Raw genomic sequence first — 24,075 nt, forward strand, 5'->3', positions numbered from 1 at the left:
AAATCAACTAATGACCCTTCAAAAACTGATAGCCTACAATAAACAAAAAGTGCATAGTTCTTGACAATGGGAACCCTTGTGGATTACAAAATGTGAAAAAGCAAACAAATTAGAAGTGTACAATTTTGGTGGCCTGTGCTCACTCAACTGACCTGGAAACTGAATATACTAACGTGTGGGGCAAACGTCCATGTTCAGACACAAAAATCCAGTGCCCTTGGTCTGCAGGATCAGTAAATAACTCAATTATTCAATTGCTGATGACACTTTCAAGGTTTTAGAAAAAAATGTGTGTATATTATATATATATAGTTCTAGCTCTATATTTATATTTATATATATATATATATATATATATATATATATATATATATATATATATATATATATATAGTTCTAGTTTTATATATATATATATATATATATATATATATATATATATATATATACATACATATATTTATATGCATACACACAGTCATATCTGTACAGAAAATGCAGTAAATGTACCAAAACTGCAATGTCACGGAAACATTGAAAGTTATCAAAAGCTGCTGTCCACATTTTGCTTGAAGACACTGCCCATGCTCTGTGGAGTTATCTATCAAATGCAGAGATGTCTGGGTGGCAGCGGCTCTCAGTGCCTCAGTGTGCTGGATGCTCTGAAGTAAGAAAGGAATTTATAGCATAAGCTGACAACGAAGTACCAGATGTTCCTTGCCATCTGTGATCTTGCTATGAATATACGCCAGATCAGAACCACAAGGACTGTATTGAAGGCATAACGTATGTTCCGCAATCTGTAAAAATTTAGAACAAATTGTAAATTAATTATTGCATTAAAAACTATCCAATTTAAAGACCAGAATAACATGAAAATAAGAAAAACAAATCTGTGAGGTCATCGTAATACTGAAGTTTAGAGGGTGTCCCTTACAGCACATGCACACTATGCAATGCAGCTTTGCCCTTACAAGAGTCTCGTACCAGATTAGCAACAGTTCTAATAAATTGCACTCCATCATAACCACCACAGCCTTGAGGTCTGAGCATAGGCTAGACAACACCTTCATGTGCCTGCCTTTCAGTTCCCTTCAGTGCCCCATCATTCCAATTATCAGCTGCCTGAAAAGATCTTACCCCGTGTCTAAAAGGGATGTGGCATAGGTCACAGATCAGAATCTGCACACTCACCATAACATCACGACTCCCAAATGAGAAATTCGAGGACCCAACCCAAGTGCCTCACATAACTACTTCAGTATTCTTGTAGCATATCTACATCATAGTACAGGGTCTTAAGCAGTAAATAGGGAGGAGGAAATGGACCAGTATAGATGCAGCCTAGGGCAGAGTAATTCATGATATGGCAACTCATAAGAAGCTCTTTAGCTAAAGATCATACCAGACTTAAAATGCATTGCAAATTTCTGCATCAATGCTCATGTTCCAACAGCAATGATTCCTTCCAAATATGAGCTATGACAGTCTGCTGAAGTAGCCATAGCACTGGAAGAATGAATTCCGGTTTCTACAACTGCATGAAATAGTGCACTTTCTGACTTCTTTGTAAGCCTTTGATTATTTATGCTTCTCTATCCCCTTAGCAAAGGGTTGTGAAAAGCTGCATGTCATTACGTAGTCACACTGTTGCCTCAGTCACACACAAGCTTTCTACACACCTCTAAAAAGTTTAGCTGATGTATTCTTGGGTGCAAATATTAATAAATGAATAAAATATAAAGCTTTAGAACCAATCTGGGACAGACAAGGAGGCGGGGCGGCAAGAGGAAATGTGGCCATCCAGCAAGGTTGGGAGGGTGGCCTAATGGTTAAGGTGTTTGCCTTACAAACACAAGGTGCATGGGTTTGAGTCTCACAAGGGATAATTGGCTAGGCTTAAAATGGCTCGCAAGGGCAGTTAGCTTAGTATTAACCTATGAACCTATGAAATAGACGGATTCTGTGAAAGAGAAAACCTGCAACAGTCAGGCATGACTGTTGAAGGTAGAAGAGTGGCAATAAATCGAGAGGGGGATGGTGATAGTTGACGTGACACCCCGACTCCATGCAGATAATGGGAAAAAAGGGGGTTGATGATGCAACTAAGGCTTGTTCTTAGTGCCACTTATCCCTATGGAAGATACTAAAAGGCTCCAGAAAGAAAAGCTTCCATCTCAAATCTTTTTCCATGTATTCCTAGTGTTACTACACGACAGCAAGGGTTTTCCACATACAACAGGCTTAAAAAACAAGCTCTTCAATAAGAAAAATAAGATCTCTGAGGAAAATGCTTGCAATTAGGTAACATTAAAAAAACAAATGAGCCTGATAGGCTCTGCAATAAATTATCACAACCCGAATTACAATAGGAAAAGCAGATAAATACCCCCTACAAGCATCAAGGAGAGTCTGAAGCCAACATTTCAAATTGGCAAACATTTTATTATGCAGAGAAAGTCCTACTGTTATCTGTTAACCAGATACAGAACCATTTTGTTGTGCCATTTAGGTCTTCCCCGGTTGGTAGATGGGGATTCTGAAAATTACTCCTAGCCTATTAGCCACACGTGATGATGAAAGAAATTCAGAACAAAAACTGGGTTTAACAGCTGTTCTTGATCACAAAAAAAAAAAAAAAAAAACAAACAGCAGTGAACCAAAACATTATGATACCCAACAGGAATGACTGCCGGACAAAGTACCAGTGTTAATCACACACCTGTGTGCAATTACAATCAAGTTCACCATGCCTAGGTCTGACATTATGAGAACCTTATAAAATACACACAGCAGTTCAAAGGAAATGTGCTCCCCAGGACACAGAAAATGTATCCCTGGCAACAAATATGCTACAACATAGCAGATGGGGAAGCAGAAAGTGTCCCAAATGGGGTCTCATAATTAAGGACTGAACTCTCAAAATTTAGTAAGTTTATCTCCCCCTTAAAGACACTAAAAGGGTTTCTTACTTTCACCTTTATGGCAGACTAATGACATGTACACATCGATGATCCAGATTCACAAAACTCCTTGATACAGTCTTTCATTAAAACCCATAGACACCATCTATTGAAAGAGAATAGATGCAACTGCTTTAGGGACATTGGTTAATGCACTGGTTCTACAACAGTGGTTCCATTCTGAACTGGAGACCAACTTTGCCTTAGTAAGGCAGAGGACTCTCAACACAGCATGGGCAGCACTATTGTTTAGCAGCCAGATAGCCTTAAGTACAACATCAATATCTCACTGACTGATGCTACATGGATTTAAAGATTTTCCACAGTATACGTTACTTTTTTCTTCAGCTGTGTTTAGTATGCCAACTTCTTTCTATATATATATTCTAACTCAGCGAACCATTCACTACGTCTACATTAGTACAGCCATGACATAGAAAAGTACAGTTGTGTACACTTACCATAAATGTAGATGTTAGAGTATATTCACTGTTGCAGTCATTACATTTGGGTAATCTGCTGGCAGGTTGCCCTCAGTCAGCCTGATTAACAAAGTCTTGTGTCCTGCGTTGGTTGCTGTCCCTTCTTCCATGACGTCAGGGGTATAAAACATGCAGCAAACGCCATTACATCAGTTTTTTTTGCCTCAGATGTCAGGTGCCCCCCAAATGGGGAGCAAATAAAATTAAAGATACAAAAATATACCTCCAACCAAAAGCAAATACACCAAAAACGCTTTTAAGCATAGTAAAAGCAAGTAGAGGTATAGTTAGAGAAAAAAAAAGGGGGCTGGAGGGAGGGTAACCAGGACTGCAACAGTGAATACACTCGAACAGGTACATTTATGGTAAGTGTACACAACTGTACTATGTTCTTAGTGTTTCACTGTTGCAGTCATTACATTTGGGTAGATTCCCAAAGCTATGGTTGGGAGGAGGAATTTATATAGCATTAGGACCAGCTACAAGGCCCTGCAAGACAGCAGTGGCAAAGCCAGTGCTGGATTTAGAGAAAATTGGTAAATGATAATGCTTGGTGAAAGTATGTACAGAACTCCAGGTAGCAGCTTCTAGAATATCCCTGGTAGGAACACCTCTGAGAAAAGCTGCAGAAGTAGATGCAGCCCTGGTGGAGTGAGATCTGATCCTCTGGGGATAAGTTTTCCATGGTGCTTATAGCAGAAATTAATGCAATGGCTTATCCATTTAGAAATGGTTTGTTTTGAAACAGCCTTCCCCTCTGCCCCAGCAGCAAGTGCTACTAGCAATTGTTCAGATTTTCTTCTAAATTTAGTTCCATCCAAGTAGAATCCAAGTTGTCTGTGCACATCCAAGGAATGCAGAATCCGTTCCTTTGCTCTTTGGATTAGGAAAGAAGGTTGGCAAATGAATGGACTGATTAAGAGCCACACTGGAAACCATCTTGGGCATGACGGATGGATTGGTCCTCAGATACCCTGCCCGCATGAAAGATGATGAAAGGCTCTACTGCCATAAAGGCCTGTAATTCAGATATCCTTCTAACTGAAGTGATTGCTAAAATGAAGGCTGTTTTACAAGAAATAAATTTTAAGTCTGCAGCAGCAGCTGGCTCGAAAGGAGGTAGAGTGAGAGCTTCTCCAAAACAAAGTTAAGGTCCCAGGCAGGGTAGGAGCTCTCCTGGGTGGTCTCAAGTTCTTTGCCCCTCTAAGACACTGCTTGAGCAGGGGATGACAAAAGAGGGGTGGTTCTGTGTTATAGTGAGCTGAAATAGCTGGTGTGGATTTTAATAGAGGAAAAAGACAGGCCCTTGTGAAGCATCTCAGTTAAGTACTGCACAATCGAGGTAAATTGGGCGCTGCTGTGCTCATCACTAAAGATTGGTTCCAGGCACAGAATCTATTCCACTTGTCAGCATAAGACTTTCTAGTACAAGGTCTTCTCGCCTCCAAGAGGACATCCATTACAGGTTTGCTGAGGGATGCGAAGGGTGAATTTAAGTGATTAGCCAGGCTGTAAGGTTCAATGTTGGAAGCTGAGGATGCAGAATTTGGTTCTCCTGCTGAGACAACAAGGATGGTGTCCGAGGCAGGTGCCATGGAGATATTTGTGACACTGCGCAGGAGTGGGTACCAGTGTTGGCGTGGCTAGTCTGGAGCAATCAAAATCATTCTTGATTTGTCCTGTATGACTTTTAGCAGAACTTTGGAGAGCAGAGGCACAGGGGGAAAAGGCGCAGACTGATGTTTTTTTCCAGCTGAAGGAGAGAGCATCCACTTTCCAGGCGTTTTTGTGGGGTGTCCTTGTGCAAAACTTGTCCAACATGTAGTTATGGGGGGAGGCAAATAGATCTATGTCTGGGCTCCCCCATTTGCTCGTTAACATGTTGAAAATCCGTGGTTCCAGTTTCCACTCGTGTAGGCCCATGAGATTTCTACTTAGTCCGTCTGCCAGTGTATTCAATTTTCCTGGCAGGAATTGAGCTTGTAGGTACACTTGGTAGCTCAAGGCTGTGTTCCACAATGCCATGGCTAGTCTGCAGAGGGGGTAGGAATGTGTACCCCCCTGCTTGTTTATGTACCACAAGCGTGGTGCTGTCCGTCTTCACCATTAGTTGTCCTGGAAGAATGTAGTCCTTGAAAGCGGTCAAGAGCATTCTGTGCAGCTAACATTTCTTTTTGACTGATATGTAGGTGTATTTGATTTGGGTTCCATTTGCCCTGAATGCACTTCCCTGCCAGGTGAGCCCCCCATGCATAGTCTGATGCATCTGTAGTTAGGGTTTGGGCAGCAGGGGATAGTGTGAATGGCAGACCCTTGTTTTGGTGGCAGGCCTCTGCCCACCACAAGAACTCCAGGTGTAGGCAAGGTATGATAGGGATCATTGTTTCCAGGCTGTGACAATGTTGACTCCATAGATTTTTTTTAAGTACCACTGTAGTTTCCTCATATGCAGTCTTGCATATGGAATTAGAAGAATGCAGGCGGCCATGAACCCCAAGGCTTGCAGTATTTGTCTTGCAGATAGCAGGGTCTTTGTGGCCACTTGTTTGAAGTAAGTTACCAAATGAATTTGCTTCTCTGGCATGAGGAAAGCCATCTGGGTAGCTGTATTCAAGCTTGCACCCAGGAATGTAATCTGTTGAGAGGGTACCAGTTGTGATTTGTGATTTGTTTTTGTTTATGGTGTACCCCAGACAAGTTAGAACTTTTTTTTTTTTTTTTTTTTTTACAAACACCAGATGATTTAGAAGTATGCCCTGGCTTTCTGCCTGAATTAGACAACCGTCCAGGTATGGATATATTTGAATATTTCTTTGCTGCAAAATGCAATTACTGAAGCCAGGCACTTTGTGAATACCCTGGGCGCAGCAGACAAGCCAAAGGGCAGTGCAAAGAACTGATAATGCAAGTAGCCTGCTTTGAAGCGTAGGTATCTTCTGCAAGATTCCCCGATTAGGATGTGCAGGTATGCTTCTTTTAAATCTACAGTTGACAACCAGGCATCTTTGCCTAGCATAGGAAGTAACTGAAGAGTCAGCATCTTGAAATTTGGAATGTCCAGAAAGGTGTTTAGAGTAGACGGGTCCAGAATTGGATGTCATGATTTGTCTTTTCTGGGTACCAGGAAAAGCCTGGAATAGAAACCTTGTCCCTTTTCCTCTTCTGGTACCGGCTGAATAGCCCCCATGTTTAAGAGGGAAAGTACTTGCTTTTGAGCCTCTGCCCACTGATTTGGGGACAGGTCTGGCCACCTGTTTGGTGTTGGCAATGTGTGGAAATGAAATCTGTGTCCCTGGGACACTATTTAAAACCCATTTGTCCTGGGTTATGAGTTTCCAGTTTTTTGCATGAAGAGCAATCTTTACCCCCAAAGGGGAGGCTAAAAGGTAAGTGCTTGGTAATTTTAAAGGAAAGCCATGGAGACGGTTTACCATAGGGGGCATAGCTCTCAACCTTCCATCTCCAAAATGAGGAACACTAGCCTTCATAATGTGGAACAAATGGGCAAAATGTGGAACACATACTAATGGCTTACTAACAACTTCAACTAGGAAGGCGACAGGATGGTTAAAATATGCTGGTTTTACTTATAAAGAAGATCTTTTAATGAATTAATATGATTCATTTCTATTTACCATGGATTTCACTTAAAACAATTCCGAACACTGAATGTGTGACAGGGTCTTTCAATGTGGAACATTGCGGAACTTTGAGGAACAAACTTTTTAAGACCCCAAATGAGATACGTTCCTCGTAATGAGGTACACTTGACAGGTATGATAGGGGGTGTCTTGTTATTGTCAGATTTTGAAGTGGAGGCTCCCCCATTGCTTAGTTCTGAGAGTCCCCTGGGACTGAAACCTGGTGTTCTTGGTGTGTCTAGGTTTGGAGAGGATCTGGAAGGAGCTGTAAAGGACCAATTCTTAGTAGGCCAGTGCCTACTAAATCTTGGAGGTTGCACTTGTAAGAAATCTTTTACAGTTTGCATAGATTTAGCTTTATCTTCCATCTTTTTTAGAACTTCTTCAGCCTTATTGCCAAACAGGTGGCCCTGATTTAAAGGAGCATCCAACAATTTCACTTTAACATGATCAGGCAGAGATTGCTCCTTAAGCCAAGCAAGCCTTCTAAGCACAGACAGCAGCCCTGCAGGAGGCCTCTAAAGAATCAAAACCACATTGCAAAGTATGTTTTCCAACCTGTTCAGCAGAATGCAATAAATCCTGTAAATCTTTATTTTCCAGACAGTCAGAAACCATCATTTTCTGTTTAAGCAGTCCAATAATATGCTGTTGATATTTTAACATATGAAACTGGCAGTTTAAAGCCCTGATTGCCAAGGTTGCAGAAGTATAAACCTTTTTACCCCATCTATCCAGCGCCCTGGAGTCTCTATCAGAAGGGGTAGGATTTTTAGCAGTAGAAGACTTAATGCCCTTGGGCTCCTGAGAAATGGTTTCTGGATCTGCAACAGGATTTTTGAAAAGGAACTTGTGGGACTCAGGAACCCTGCAGTATCTGTCAGGTTTACTAGGAGCCGGAGGCAGGGAATCATACTGGATTCTGAAAACACATCAACAATGTCTAGTACAGGAAGTACAGCCAAAGGCCTATGCTGAGGTAGAAAGAAATCCCTAAGCCTCTTTTTTGAATCAGAAAATTCCTGACTTTCCCAGTGGAAATGCTCCCTTAAGGTATGTAAAGTTTCCCCAAAAGAAAAGTTCTCGGGGGGGGGGGAAGCAGAGGGAATGGAATCCTCTGCATCAGAATCCTCTTAAGTAGGTATGGACAAATCCAGGTCATTAGAAGAGTCAGAAGAAACAGAGTCCTGATCAGAAGATTCATAGTCAAGCTCAGCCCTAGGCCTCTTAGAAGGGTGGGGGTGGGGTGGGGGGATGACTACCCCTGATTAGAGTAATTAGATCTTAAGCCATTTTGATCATTTGTTTTTTAGGCATAGGGGCCTGAACATGTGGCCTGGGAATCGTTTTTTTTAGACAGATAGGGATTTAGGCCTTAGTATTGAAGGTGGAGTCTGTTTAATATGCAAGTCTGTAGGCCTGAATACACCCTCAGAAGCTGGTGCCAGCACAGCGGCTCCGGACCCATCCAAGGTAGAGACATCCGCAGCTTCCATAGGTGAAGCATCACGTGGCATAAAGGACTCCGAATGGGTCTCAGTAGAGGCCTGCAAATCAGAAGTAGCAGGTATCAGGGGCTGAGAAAGCACCTCACTGAGTACTGGCAAAGTGGTGACTGGCTTAGAAGCGTCGTAGGCTTTGGACCTCAATGGGCTGTCTATCTTTGCATTTTTCGGAATCCCAGTAGTCAGATGGCTAAACAACGACATTTCTGGATAATTAAACTGAGAACCAAAATATTTAGAGGCAAAAATGTACCGACGATGGATAGTGCGCTGATTAAAGCACAAAACTGACAGCAAGGTACGTCGTGGTCAGGGCCTAGGCAAGGAATACATTACAAATGAAAATCTTTATGAGGTATTTGCTTTCCACAAGTAATTAAATTATTAACTTTTACTGACATCGGTAAGTAGCAAGAAAGTTTCCCCAATGGGATACTTAGCTTTAAGTTGAAGACTTTGGTTCTGAAACTCTAAAACAAAAATTTCAGGAGTCGGCCGACCAGCACTTGCTAACTACTACTGCTTTGGGCACCGCACGGCAAGAAAGATTGATGTAATGGCGTCGGCTGCATGTTTTATACCCCTGACTACCTGACGTCATGGAAGAAGGGACAGCGACCGACGCAGGACCCAAGACTTTGTTAATCAGGCCGACTGAGGGCAACCTGCCAGCAGATTACCCAAATGTAATGACTGCAACAGTGAAACGCGAAGAACATCTGTCCTTCCTTGCTATACCACTACTGTTTATAAATGTTTATTACAGGCTTATAGGCAGTTATTAGGCTTGCAGACCATAGGACTAGCACAAATTCCCAGTTGCCCCAAGAACTATCTGGCTAAGTGACTAACCCAAGGTAACAGTGGGCAAATGAGGGCTGAGGAAATCAAACACTACCACAAACCTCTGCACCAACTGTCAGACTATCATCTGCCCCAACCATTTGTTGGAGCAAATGGTACACATCCTACAGAGACATGGCTAAAGCAAAATATAAAAGACGCAAATTTTCTCTCCCCAACTGCAGCTTAAGGGTTGACAGAATCAACAAGAAAGGAGGTGGCACTGCCATCCTATTCCCTAACACTATTAACATATTCCCATTTACTGTTCACATCTCCCAATTTTAAATTTTGAAATCGTGGTTTCCTTCCTAAAAATTAACTCCTCTAAAAAATCTGTCATAGTCCTATACATTCCTCCAGGTAATAAACATACCAGTTCTAGAAGAATTATTCTGGCCCTTCCACAGCTTAAAAACTATAGTCCTAGGCAATGTGATAATTGGTCTAATATTTCCTCAAAAACTCCATCCACCAATATTAACCTGTTTCACTATTCACATTATCTCCACCCCCAGTAGGTCTAATAGAACCAAAGAACAAACTTAGTTTGGAGCCAAATCTCAGACCCAACTAAAATTTCATCAGCCGATACCAGCCCGAACTTTATAAGCGATCACCGTCCTGCCTTCATTACCTGATCCCATCCCCATTTCACACAAAAAAACACCATCACTTCAAACATGTCAGGAACCTATCCAAATTCAACCCTCACACATTCAGCAACAGCTTAAAGTATAAATTGGAACAGACTAAACTCTCTCCCTAGACGATGCCCTGCACTGCTTTAATACTACCTTTCTATAAATATTAGCTTCACACTCACCCAAATTAAAAAAATAAAAGCTAACCATGCTCCATGGCTGACTACTAAGGAAATAACTAGGAACAAAACCTGGAAGCTATGGCAAGGACAACTCAAAGTACAAAACTTCGTAACCAGACAAAAAAAACTCTTATCCAAAGACAAGAATACTGCTTGAACCTTCAAACAAAAAAAAAAAAAAAAAAAGCTTTCTGGTCCTCTATTAGTACTCTCCTCAAACCATGGCACAAAAAGTAATCCTTACCCCCACACCAAGATAAAACATCAGATGAGACAGCAAGCACCTTCAACTCCTACTTTATAGACACGATAGCTAATATCACAGCCACATTCAGTCAACTACTAACCACAACTAAGTATTACTCCTCTCGCAGCATGCACAACCCTGGCCTCCCCTCTGTACTACAAACACATTAGGCCAAACTACTCCCTGTACTCATAACCCTTCATCCACCCATACAAACTTGGCTAAACCCAATTACTTCCCAGAATTCATACTCTCTACTGTCCCTACAACAACCATAAAAAAACTTCTTCTGAAACTAAAGCCCAGCTCAAACACAGCAGACTGCATACCTGCATTATCTGCAGAAGAGCTAAAAATTGCTGCAGACACTATTGCTTACCCCATGAGCATTCTCAAATAGATCCATCCAAGAATCTTATTTTCCCCTACTTCTGGAAAACAGCAAACATACTACCTCTCCACAAAGGGGATACCTCAACAGATATTTCTAACTTCTGCCCTCTAGCTATTCTATCCCCATCTCCAAACTCTTAGAAAAAGGTGCACTCACCCAACTTCTACAATTCCTTCTCAAATCAAATCCTTTCTCCAACTCAGCATGGTTTCAGACACAGCCATAGCCACTTCAACTGCACTAATATCCTTTACAGACTTACTTAGTACAGCCCAAGACTTAAGATAGTCAGTCTCCACTTTATTTCTAGATTTAGAGCCTTTGACACCATCTCTCACACACTCCTTTCCCAGTTTTTTTTTAACATCGGACTATCTACTCCATCTCTTAAATGGTTCAAAAACAACCTATCTGCTAGACAGCATGCTGTAAAATGTCAACACCATCACCATACATTGATAATACCACCAGTGCCCCCCAGGCGCCATATTAGGACCCCTACTGTTTTAAGGTTTTCATCAACAACCTCCACCAATCATTTCAACAACGGTCAGACTGTTCAATACACAGATGACTCTACTATAATCTGCACTTCAGAAAACAGCTACAGCAAATTACTCTATCTGCATTTACAGCCATAGAAACTTGGCTCCACAATAACTACTCATCTTTAAACCCAAATAAAACCAAGCTCAGAGTATTCACCCCCAACAAAAACACTCCCATTAGAGAAATATGTGAAATTGAGATTTGTTAAACATAACAAAATTAGTTACCCAAACCAAAAAGTTAGGTGTTATAACGGACAAAAACCTGAAATTTGACCTACAAATCAGCAATACTCTTCAAAAACCAGGACTATACTGACAAATTTTCTCTCCCTCCCACAACACAAGTACCTGCTTCCACTTACTCCCTTCTCTAGTCTATGGTGCCCCATTACTAACCAACCTCCGATTCTCTCTCAAAACTAAACTAGAAATATGCTACAAGATGGCCAAATTTGGGACAAACCACCACTGCTCCACCTAACACTGCATACCTCTAAAAACATTAAATTTGCTCAAATTCCTCCGCTATCTTATCTCCAACTACCGCACAGAACTTACTAAACCACAGAATTGCCCTACCTTAAAGTACTTATTCTCCCACTATACTCACAACAGGTCCCCAAGATCAGAAAAGTAACACCGCCTCCATATTCAAAAACCTAAACTACCTGCTGGTCAACTACTATATTCCTGGGTAATAGCCAAAACCTGGAACAGCCTTCCTCCAGCCATTCACACAATGCAGTACACTGCCTCCCTTCAAAACCGCATTGCACACATCTGTAATTGCACTAAGCCTCCTCTGGCCATTACCTAGATCTTAGTGCCTTTCCTACCATTCCGCCTTTTCTTCTTTGTACTCTACTGCTAATGACCTTCTCTCCTGACCTTCATCTCTATTACTCTTATCCTTGCTTCTAGTGTTATCACTCATAACTTCTTACATGTTCCTTCTCGTACGTATCCATTCATTTCCTTTTATATACTTCTGCAACATCACTGCTACAGCCTCTTAATGTCGTTCTTAGCTCTAAATCTCAATTATATATATATATATGTTAAGCATTTTATCTTCACCCGTGGTACTACGTCAACTATAGTTGCACTATTTTGTAGTTAGTTTTTTGTGTGTGTATATAAGCATTTTACATTCACCCATACTACGTCAACTATAGCAGTACTACATTGTAATTAGTTTAAGTGTGTATATATTCTAAATGTAATACTGTTTTAAGAATGGTTTCCTCCCTTTTGCTATATATACTCAAAATGTGTTCCTTGTGATGTACTATATAGTCTATTTGTGTTTCTTGTGGAATTTTTCTCCCAGAGCCTCCACTTAAAATGGCTCGGCTTGACCTAGTAGACTTTCCTGGTAAAGAAACGCCAATAAACAACATTTTAACTCATTACTAATTTCGTTATTTTCAGCTTGAATTTAACTTGGTTGTAAAAATCACTTTTTTTTTTTTGCAAGAGTTTATACAGTCTGTCCTTCAATGTATTTTTAGTGGCAGACATTTTTTAATGCATCTTTAGTGATTAGTGTAATTTTTTGATGTGCACACTGATGCCATGTTTGCAATATGCAACTTTCTCAACTGTCTTAATGTTTGTATTTTACCATACTACTACCTGGACTTGTTACTGTCTTTACCTATGTGGCCAGGGTTGTGGTCGAAAAATGAATAGATTTGTCTCTCCCTCTGTGCACACCATAAAGCAGTCACATCCCTTACAACACTTAAAATGACTGAGATGGGTCCCAGAAATGCTTGAACAGCCAAACCTGAAGCTCTGGACTCCTCTCAAGAGGGGAAAGTAGAGATGTAAGAATGTGTCAGTCTGCCAACTCTGCCTATGACGGAGACACTATTTACTTTTCTTCCTTTTTTTTTCATTATTGAGAAATGCACATTTTCAGCTGCAAATTAAATGATGCTACCTTTCTGTGCACTGATGCACCCACTCCAATAGCATACAGAAATAAAGTAATGACTAGTATTTTCGGCACCTGCTGGAGATGGGGTGGGAAAGGGAAAGAAATGACACTTGGCTTACTCATCTCTACTTCTGGACATCTGACAAAAGTACTGGAGTGTTGGTGGTGCCAGGTTCATAGGTGTTTACTAGGCTAACTACCACAAGGGTCTTTTTCCAGCCTAGCCATGCATCCCAAAACTCTGACAAGTTCCGATACCCTTGTTAAGTGTAAGCATGGGCCTGGGAGATTAATCATTTACAGGTTACCCATGCCCATTAGAGACCGTTGCCAAACCAGGGGGATGACTTTCCTGTTTCCCATCCATTTGTCCAAGTTGCACTTGAATTGGGTTAGGGAGGAATTCTGTCACATGGATGGGGAACCTGTTCCATAAACGGGGTAGTTTCTGGGATACATAACTATCTCTCTAGCAGGTCTGAATATCACAAGCAAGGTTTAAGTCTTTAAATGGGTAATTCTGCTGCTGCTTTGTTGATATGCAGCTAATGCCCTGTATGCCTGGCACAGATCTCCCCTCAAAAGTCTGTAAGAGACAGAATTCAGGGATAGGGCCTTGAGGAGGTCTGCATAGGACATATTACTTACACCATGTATTCTTTTAGTGAAGAATCTCTGTGGACATTCCAATTGTTGGATATGCCTGGTTAGGTACATACCAAAGGGGGCATTGTACTCAATGATAGGACTGATGAATGCCGAATACAAATTACTTCCTTGTCTTAGATGCCATACCTTTGTTTATAAGTTGTGCAACATAGGATTGCCTCGCCACTGTAGACACATGATGATCAAAGGCTAGATTACGATCTGTGAGTGTCCTTAAGTCCCTGCCTACTGGGTCAACTCTATGATGGTTACCAGTGATGGATGACTTCCCCAAAGGGTATATTCTGCATTTCTTGGCATTTAGTTTTATTCCATGGCTCTGACACCATTAGTTTGTGTCAGCCCCTCCTGGAGAACATCTGTATCAGCTCCTAATTTGCAAATATCTGCAAATTTAGTCAGAGACCACGGACAATGGCCTTGACTTCTGAGAAGTAAATGCCAAAAAGGAGCGATCCAAGGACTGATCCCCGAGGGACTCCACATGTGACTGGCCTCTTTGTAGGGGTGGACTCCCCAATTCTAACTTCCTGGGTCCCGTCTGTCAGCCAGTTGGCTATCCAGTGGGTGACAAGGGTTTGTACTCAACCTCTTGAGTTGGTCAACAATGCCTGAGAGGGGTATAGTGTTAAATGCCCTGGCCAGGTCAATGTAGTGTGAACGATATTGCTCTCCATCCACGGCTTTGGTGACCCTTCTCAAGGAAGTCCATCAGGTTGAGATGGTATGATCTGCCCTTGACAAAACAAAACTGGGTTGGGTCCAGTGTCTGGACGTTTACTACATCTCTAATGATCATCTCCATAATTCATTCCATGGCTTTACATACACTAGTGAGACTTATGGGTCTGCAGTTTCTAGGGTCTGTAGATGGTCAACCTTTGTGCAGAGGAATGACTGTTGCCTTTCTCCATTCATGAGCCACGAAGCCTGTTTGGAGGCTACAGTTAAATAGTAATTCCAGAGGCCCTGATAGATCATGTTTCATGCTATTTAGAAGGCATCCCGGGATACTGTCTGGGCCCACTGATGCAGTGTTCTTGGTCTTAAGAGAGAGCATTAAGAACCTGCTCTGTAGTGATAGTAGGGGGAGTTGCATTTGAGGATATTTCCTGAGGGAAGGTTGAGGGGAAGACGGGAGTAAAGTTGGAGTGATATTTATCAGCCAGAAGGGCTGCTATATCTTCTGGCTGAGTATAGGTGGCTCCATTTACAAATGAGCTCTGCACACAATTGAATATTGCCTTTGAGATTGCGGACATAGCTTAAGAATGCGTTGTGGCTGTCCTTGGCCTGGAAAGCCAAACTTGCCTCAAATGTGGCTTTGGTAGACTGTTTAGTTTGATGAGTGCTTTTATCCTGCTGGGTGCTGCACCTCCTAATTTTTGCCATGATTTTCTTCCTCCTGTTATACAGCTGACTGATTCTGTGATGCCACTAGGCTGACTTTTTTTTTTGTTAGTTCTGTACATCTTTCTGGTGGGTACAGCTGCCTCTATGCAGCTATTAATGTGCTTGTACAGGGTTTCTCTGAACAGTTCTGCATAGGCAGAAGTGCTCACAGGATTTATGGGGGCTTGAAATTTTGACAGGTTCTTAGCTGGAGGTTAGCCTTAGAATAGTTCCTGAATAGAGAGCTCTGCATGTTAAGGACAGAATATAAAAAGACAGGTCACCATGTAGGTGTGGATGTCTCTCCTGTGCAGTCACAGCTCATCTCCCTGTGGCATCACAACCGCCATATTGAAGGGTTTTGGGTTTACTGATAAAAGCCTGACAAGCAGCACAGCCCCAACTAGCACTTTTCTCAATCCTCTTACCCCAGTGACTGCCAAGGAAGCCCTATCGGATGTGTAGTCTGTGGACGTTTCACCTCTCTAGTTGTCATCCAATCACTTTAAACTACTGAAGCAGTCCTGCAAGTAGATAGTCACCGAATATCTGATGGTCATGTTGCAATGTAGGGGAGGGTCACTAACAGTAGTGTCCCAGGGTGAAACTGCAACAGCCGGCGAGTTCGGCATAGTGAAATTTCAGCGGCGTTGTCTCGCTGATTTGCAAGTCGATGTTCCAAGTCAACATTTTAAAGCAGACCCCCTGTATGATACTCAGACGAGGCTCAGCATAGTTTTAATGATTTAGGCTTTTTTTTCCAGCTGTAACATGTTTTTGTACATGTTCATATCGAAAGGAACATTCTACTCTATTCGGACTGAGTGTCAAATACAGAGAAAACAATTCTGTCCATGGATCTTGGTGCCCATACCCTTTGATATAAGCTGTATGATGAAAGGTTTTACTTACAACACTGACTACATCGCAATCAAAGGACAGCTCACTGTCAACATAGGTTCTCAAATTTCTAACTATTGTTGCAGTTTTTAGGGGGAGGGTGGTGTGGTGTTGTCAATGTGGTAATTAGTCTCATGCTTGCCAAAGGATATGACAATAAATTTCTTGGCATTTAGTTCAGTACATGGCTTTGGTATCAAATATTTGTTTGCAGCAAGCGCTCTTGTAGGATCATGGTGTCCTCTGGGGAGTTTATGATGGTGTCAAGTCTGCAGTAGTCTATAACTTGGTCAGCCACAATCCATCAACATTGGCATTTAATTCTCAGTTGTCAAAGCTAAAACTGAGCCCTAGGGCACATCATTAGCAAGTCATTTGGAGGAGGTAGAGATACCTACCCTTATACTCCCTGGGTTCTATTTGTGAGCCACTCTGTCGTCCACTGAGTTACACAGGGGTTAATATTTAGCTGGAAGAGTGTCTATGATGTCCAAGGGTGAGATGGTGTTGAATGCCTCTGCAGTGTCCAGATATGCGGCTTGTACTGATCTGCCCTAGTCTATTGCTTTAGTGACTTTTCTGAAAAAGCCAAGTAGGCAAGACCAACTTCAATCCAAACTGCACTGGGTTGAGAAGCTGTGGGTCCACCTATATCATCCCAGTTTATTAGTTCCATATTGATCCTTTCCATAGCCTTGCAGATGAGGCTGATCAGGCTTTTGGGGCTGTAATTACCAGGGTCTGCTGTAGCAAGGAAATGAATCTTGCTGTTATCTATTCATCCAACACAAAGTCTGTTTTGAGGCTAATGCTGAAGAGCCTCTAAAGGGGGTCTGACAATTCATGCTTCAGGTTAGCTAGTAGGCAGCCTGGTACATCATCTGGACCCATAGATGAACTGCTCTTGGCCTTAGACTTTGCCTTGAGAAGTTGCTGCTGGGAGATTTGAGTGGGAGGAAGGGGGTGAAGTTGAAAATGAATTTGTCCACTAGTAAACTGGCTATGTTCTATGGTTTTGAGCATGTAATATTTGCTATTCGCTCTGCCCAGTGCAGGATATCATTTGAGATTTATAACATTTTTAAAGAAAGCTTTGTGGTTATTTATTGCCTGGGTGGCTATTTTTCTCAGATCTGGCTTTGTTTTTTTTTTATCAGGATTTATAGTTACTTGCATAGTTTAGCAAGAGCTTTTTTTGGCAAGAGTTAGATTTGTTCTTGTGTGCAATAAGATTTTCTTTTATTATACAGCCGGTTTGTAATATGGGTCTACCAGAGGTGGGGGTTATTTTTGAATTTTGTGTTGTTTATGAGTAGGACAGATGCATTTATGCAACTATTTACATGCGTATAGAACCTAAGCAGTGGGATTGTTGAGGTGGAAGAGGCTTTCAACTTGTCAGGTCATCATTCAGTTTTAGTAGATTTGCCTTTGCAAAGTCTGTGAATACTGAGGTATTGGAGGATGCTTCTGGCTTGTATCTTACGGTGAATGACCTGTGGCCAGATTTGATCTGGGAGGAGGTTACAACAGACAGAGGACAGCTGTCCAATATTATTAAGAACCAAGTCTATGATTTTCTCTCCGCTGTTTGGGGTGTGGACTAACTTTTGAAGTCCAGACATCTCTGATGATGTGTTTGTGACTATTTACAAACTTCCTGGTTGATTGTGGAAGCTTAGCAAAGTGGCAGACTGCAAAATAGATGGTGCTTAGGCTACAACAGCAGTCCAGGGGCTTGCATGAACAAACAGGTAATGATGAGGCATACAATGTTCCCAGCTAATGCCAATGACTTAATGAGTAGGAAATGGGATAGCTACATTGCTTCAGCTGTCATGAAGAGGTTACAGTGGCGTTTAGTGCACATGCAAAGGCTACTGAACAGTCACAGCAAGAAAACAATTATGTGAAAGAAATGTTTCTGTAACAATTGAACTTTACTCAAAAAAAGTTGACCAGGAAATTAGAACCAGTATGAAAAATATTCATGTGACTAGCATACCAGACAGAAAAAACTTTCAACTGTCTCATCCATGCAGCAGAATCTGGCGGTTTGAACTGGCTTTCAGGAGTCTACTTATGACAGAAAAGGATCAATTTTTTATTCCAGTCATTTTTTATAAAATGACACATTTTAGCAATGTTGAGAAATGGGAAATTGTATGAAGTGGGAGACAACTACAGGCATTCATGGTTCACTGACTTGGTTTTGGTACTTTTAAAAGTATATTTTAACAATAAAACATCCTTTTTCATGACTGCGATCCCATTAACAAAGATGCCATCTGCTTATAGGTATCTTTTTAACAAATTATTTGGACATCATCTTTAAAGCTCTGAAATGACTGAAGAGATGGCCTTTCCATTTTTTTCAGGCAAGAGACACACGGGGCAGCAAGAACTGAACATGTCGTGTCTGGCTCTTTAGAGAAGAGGGATGAAAGGCCTGACTGCTACCAAAGTGACTGGGTTCTAGCAGCAATCCCAACACTGGAGTAGCCTGGGAAGAAAGGGGAGGAGGATTTCTCCCTGGTGAAAACTGCAGACACAACCCCCATGTGCTTCAAGAGGAGGGGACAGTGGTGGAGGTTATGTCCCTTGTAAAAGTGATGGGATCCCCTCAATGGATGGCCCACTGCACACTTCTCCCCAGCACCTAGTCAGGTGCACGTTGGGGGCAGTGAGAAAAAATGTGAACCGCCCCTGATGGTAATCTAGAAGACAGCCCCACATGGTCTACACTTGCTCAGGTGATGGGAAACAAAAAGAAAGCAGAAAAGACAGTCTGCTGATTGATTATGTTGGCCACGTACATGGGGTACTATGATCATTTTACACTGGAAAAGTGACTGTGGGCAATGTCAAATGTACAGCTTTACTGTTTGTTCATACAGCATTGGGTCAAGTACGGGGTTACAGCAATCTCAGTAAGGGATTAAACATTTTCCTTGGATTTTAGATGGGATTATTGCTTCTGTGCAAGTGGCTATATTTAGTTTGATAAATTTTGAGAGGTAGCATTAACTGTGGGCCACTGACGGCCTCTTCATACTACTACTTTGTTTAAGTTCTACCTAAAGAAAAGGAAATTTAATAGCACACCCTACACTTATCTATGTTGCAGTCACTTTCAGTAATGACTGCCATTTTTATAGTAAAAACAATTGGGTAGGTTCTAGCCAATGTAAATCTTAAAGGAAGCACACCTATTTTATAATTAATAAGGAAATTCCCTTACCAGGCAGCATGTTTAATTGAGTACATACAGCTAACTGGTTAGCTCGCTATGTTGGTAGAAGAGTAACACTGATATAAAGGGCCATGGAACAAATGATGTTCCTTACTGTGAAGTAAATCAATAAATGGCAAAGTTCAGTTATTAAAGGGTAACTGTGCAAGCATGAGTGTTTACTTGGAATGTTAAACAATGCTGAAATAGTAGGCAGGACTGGATTAAGAAAGTGTGCATTAATGATTTTAGCACCGTTTATTACTGCAATGATTTTAAAGTTAAATGAATTTTTTTTCCCTTACAACCCACTGTGCTTCACACAGGATAAGGAATGCTTTTACAGTGTGTAACATGAACAAATGCTTTCATTTAGCCTGTGTGATTACGTAGAATGCTAGCAGGTTAACTAGTACCATAAAAAACTGATACTGGATTCCTTAGTTGAAACCTTGGATGGCACCACTGCAAGAAACTCATTTGCAGCATGAGGTATTAAAGGCTACTGGGAATACAGTGTGGCCTCTCTTTTCCAAGCAACAAGGCATATAAATCTGATGCTTCTAATTTCTCTTGCCATCTAGCTGTCAAAGGTTTTTAAGAAATGACCAAGGATTCTAGGAAGGAACTAATGACTAAATGATCACAATATGTCTATCAGTTTATAGCATATTAGCTGTCAGATACATCAGATAGATTTTCCTTTTAAAATTCGGGAAAACTGTAATTTGTAGAAGGCCTAGCTATGTTCTTTTGAGAATGGGATGCAGCTGTCCCTGTTAATAAAGTAAGAATTGGACCCAGAGCTATATTGTCCTAGAAGGGGGAAGACGTGGTAGTTTATACTTTGGTCATGGGTCTTAGAGATATTTTGACTTAAACTAGGAAGTCAGCAGTACACCTATTACTCTAACAGATTAGATCCTCAACGGGCAACATTTTTATTACAACTCTGGGGAGTTCTGAAGGGCCAAATAAGGTAAAGTGGTGCATCTTCTGCACTGCAAATCTGAAAAGGAGATACCTGCAGAGCGGCTGAAACAACTGCCTGGTACCAAGCTGGCTGAATTACAAATAAATTATTTTCTGATGTACAACTGTATAAATGAAGTGAGAAATATGGTCAAAGCTTACGCAGACTATTTGTGGAAAAAGGCAGGGATACTTTAACAGAAAAAAAAATACAGCTTCAATTTTGTGTCTTATGTTGGAAAAGTAACTTGGGATAGGAAATTAAATTGCAGCAGAGAAACTTTGCCTGACAGTAAATTGGTTGAGGTAACTAACTGAAACACCTCTCTCAGATTGACAGGCCTTAGCTACAACAGAGTAGAATCAAAAGCTTCCTCTAACAGACACACAATTGTCTGGGCAGAGAAAAATTTACAATTCTCCATCCATGGATGCATACTATACATGAACAGGTGTACAGAAGTTTGCTTCACTTAAATGGTAAGCCTTTTCCAAAGAGTGGGCAGTCTCAGACACATTGTCTGTACAATGTCTTATTTTGCAGGGAAAGTTTAGGTCCCTAGTTCGAGTATTACTGATGCTAGGTCATATTTTATGCTACTGAGGCTGTAACTTGGGATATCAGGTCCCAAGGATGCAGTGTATTTTTGGCATTGGAGAATGTTTTTATGACCTGTTCAAGTGATGGTTGGGAGGGTTATGGTCGAGGAAATTTCCTGAGTAGTGTCTGGTGGTGAAGGGGGGTGGGGTGGGGGGGTAAAATTGGTGCTGAACTTATGAACCAGTAACCACATAACACAAGCACTCAGGTCACTCCAAGGCAAGTACAAATATGACTCAGTCATTGTCCATGCTGGTGTGAATGACCTGAGACATACCTCCCTGGACTACATGGAGACAAGAGGAGCTCTCTGAACATGTAGCCCAGGCTGGTATGACCCTGACCTTGAGTAGCATCTTACCCACACCAAGAATGATGCCACAACATGAAGACAAGATGATCAATTTCAACAATTGGCTTAAGTATTGGTGTCACTCAAAGGGGATCCAATGCCTCTCAGCCTGGGATGACATGCTCGACAAGCCATGATGTTTCGCTAGGGACGGCTTGCACCTGTCACCCCTGGGCTTTCGGATACTGGCAAAGGCTCTTGCTACCCCCATAATGCCTTTTTTTAGGCAAGGCTCAAAAGACAAACCCACCTCCATAGGTATCACAAGGGATAAGAAACCAAGAGTAATGCTACTCAACGCCAAAAGTCTAAACCTCAAGATGCACGCACTCAAAACTCTCCTTAGCATGGAGATCATCGATATCTGTGCAGTAACAGAAACCTGGTTCAAGGCTCCCAAGAGCACCCCAGCACTACCAGGTTATACCTCATACCATGTTTTTCAGCCCCAAAACTGGGACCGAACCACAAAAGGAGGGGGAGTATCAATATTCATCAAAGATACCCACACCTCCAGGTTGGTGGCACAGAACGAAGCATCAGAGACTATCCATGTGCAACTAACAGTGGGTAAAACTGCCTTCCAGTTTATAGCCTGCTACAGACCACCCTCCCAAACCCAGGAACCCCACTCGGCCTTCCTGAGAACACTGGAAAATATGAAGGTCTCTCCAAACACCATTATATTGGGCGACTTCAACTACCCAAACATAGACTGGGAGCATTACTCTAGCTCCAACACCCTAGCCCAAAGGTTCCTAGAATTTATAAACTCAAATGCTATGGAACAACTTGTTACCACTCCCACAAGAGGGGAAAACATACTGGACCTGATCATCACCAACATGGGGACTTTATGCTCCAGACCAGAAGTGTATCCCTCACTGGTAAGATCAGACCATAAACTAATCTCACTGGATATTCACATCCCGACTCCACCCCCTGCCCAGAAAACCACAGTGGAAAACTTCTCTAAAGCAAATTTCACACTCCTCAAAAACGGAGGTGGAATCCCTCAAAGCCCCTGGGCCTGTGGAAAATACGTCCCAGACCGCAGAATCCTTTATAAATGCATTCTATGAACACCTTCAGGAATGCATGGATCATGCAATCCCAAACAAAACCAAGACCCAATCCTCCAAAGGCAGACGTCCTGTCTGGTGGACCCCAGCCATAAACAAACTATACAATACAAGGAGGAAGCTACTACATTGATAGAGCAAAATCCCAAAAAGGGAAGGCATCTCTGATCACTATTAGCAAAAAACTACGGGCACTCAAAATCGTCTAAGGCCAGCTTTGAGAGAAAAATTGCACAGGACACTAAGGATAATCACAAGGCTTTCTTTAGTTGTTAGTAACCTGGGTGGGAATTCCCAGATATGCTCAGAATTGGTCCAAAATGACAAAAAATACACCAAACCCACAGACATTGCCAACATGCTAGCTGACAGGTTCAGCGCAAACCCCCCCCCCACCAAAAGGGCAAATATCTATCCCAGCAGAGTGCTGCCCCCCTGACATCTCAGATGCTCATTAAGAGCCGCCCTCTCCAAAGCAAAAACCACAGCATCAATGGGACCAGACGGGTCCTGGGCTGCGTCCTACATGAACTCAAAGAAGAGCTAAACCCAAACATTAAACTACTGTTCAATCTCAGCCTTACTACAGGATATGTACCCAAAGAGTGGTGTACAGCAACAGTGGTCCCTCTCCTCAAAGGTGGTGCCTCAACAGATCCTGGAAACTATCGCCCCATAAGACTGACTAGCTTGGTCTGCAAAGCTATGGAAATGATCATCATGGACCTCATAAATAAAGATATTGGGGACCTACAGACACTGGATCCTACCCAGTTCGGCTTTGTTAAGGGCAGATCCTGCCTCTTAAACCTGGTTGATTTCTTTGAAACAGTCACCAAGGCCATTGACGAGGGGAAGGTGGTCCACATAGCCTACCTGGACCTCGCAAAAGCCTTTGATACAATACCCCACTCGGGCATTATAGATAAGCTCACCAGCTTAAATATAAACCCCTCTGTCACTAGATGGTTGCAAACTGGCTCAAGGACAGAACCTACATGGTTAGAATTGCTGGAGCCATGTCAGACACCAAACCAGTTACAAGTGGCGTCCCACAAGGCTCAGTCCTGGGACCTCTCTTGTTTGGTATATATTTCTCGGAGGTACAGGCCAACACGGAAGGACTGTGGCTGACCAAGTTCGCAGATGACTGCAAACTGGGCGCCATAATCGACTCTCCAGCTGACACAAGCATCCTCCAAAAGGGCCTCATAGAAACAGACAAATTGTGCCAGAGCCATGGCCTCAAGCTAAACGCCAAAAAGTGTATAGTCATCCCCTTTGGCAAAAACAAAGTGCCCACAAATTACCACATAGGTGGTAATCCATTAAGTACAGAAGAAGTAATTAGGGACCTGAGGACCCAAGTTCATAGCAATCTCTCATTTGGTTAGAAAAACATTTTATATAGCCCACCTAATCATGAAGGGATTCACATCTAGATCAGGGGAGGTCATTGTGCCTCTTTACTCACCCCTCAT

At 42.0% G+C, this 24,075-nt stretch overlaps 1 protein-coding gene across 1 annotated transcript in view; it reads right to left on the reverse strand.

Moving 5' to 3' along the window:
* Window positions 1-444: 444 nt before the first annotated feature.
* LOC122794974 (fatty acyl-CoA reductase 1-like) overlaps window positions 445-24,075 on the reverse strand; it is a 647,127-nt gene continuing 623,496 nt past the window's right edge. The window contains exon 13 of the mRNA XM_044063565.1: window positions 445-800. Within this exon, the coding sequence (XP_043919500.1) occupies window positions 638-800 (163 nt within the window). The 3' untranslated portion in view covers window positions 445-637. The remainder of the gene's footprint in view (window positions 801-24,075) is intronic.

This window comes from Protopterus annectens, chromosome 2.part1 (assembly GCF_019279795.1).
Source record: "Protopterus annectens isolate FY-2018-M chromosome 2.part1, PAN1.0, whole genome shotgun sequence".
NCBI lineage: Eukaryota > Metazoa > Chordata > Ceratodontiformes > Protopteridae > Protopterus > Protopterus annectens.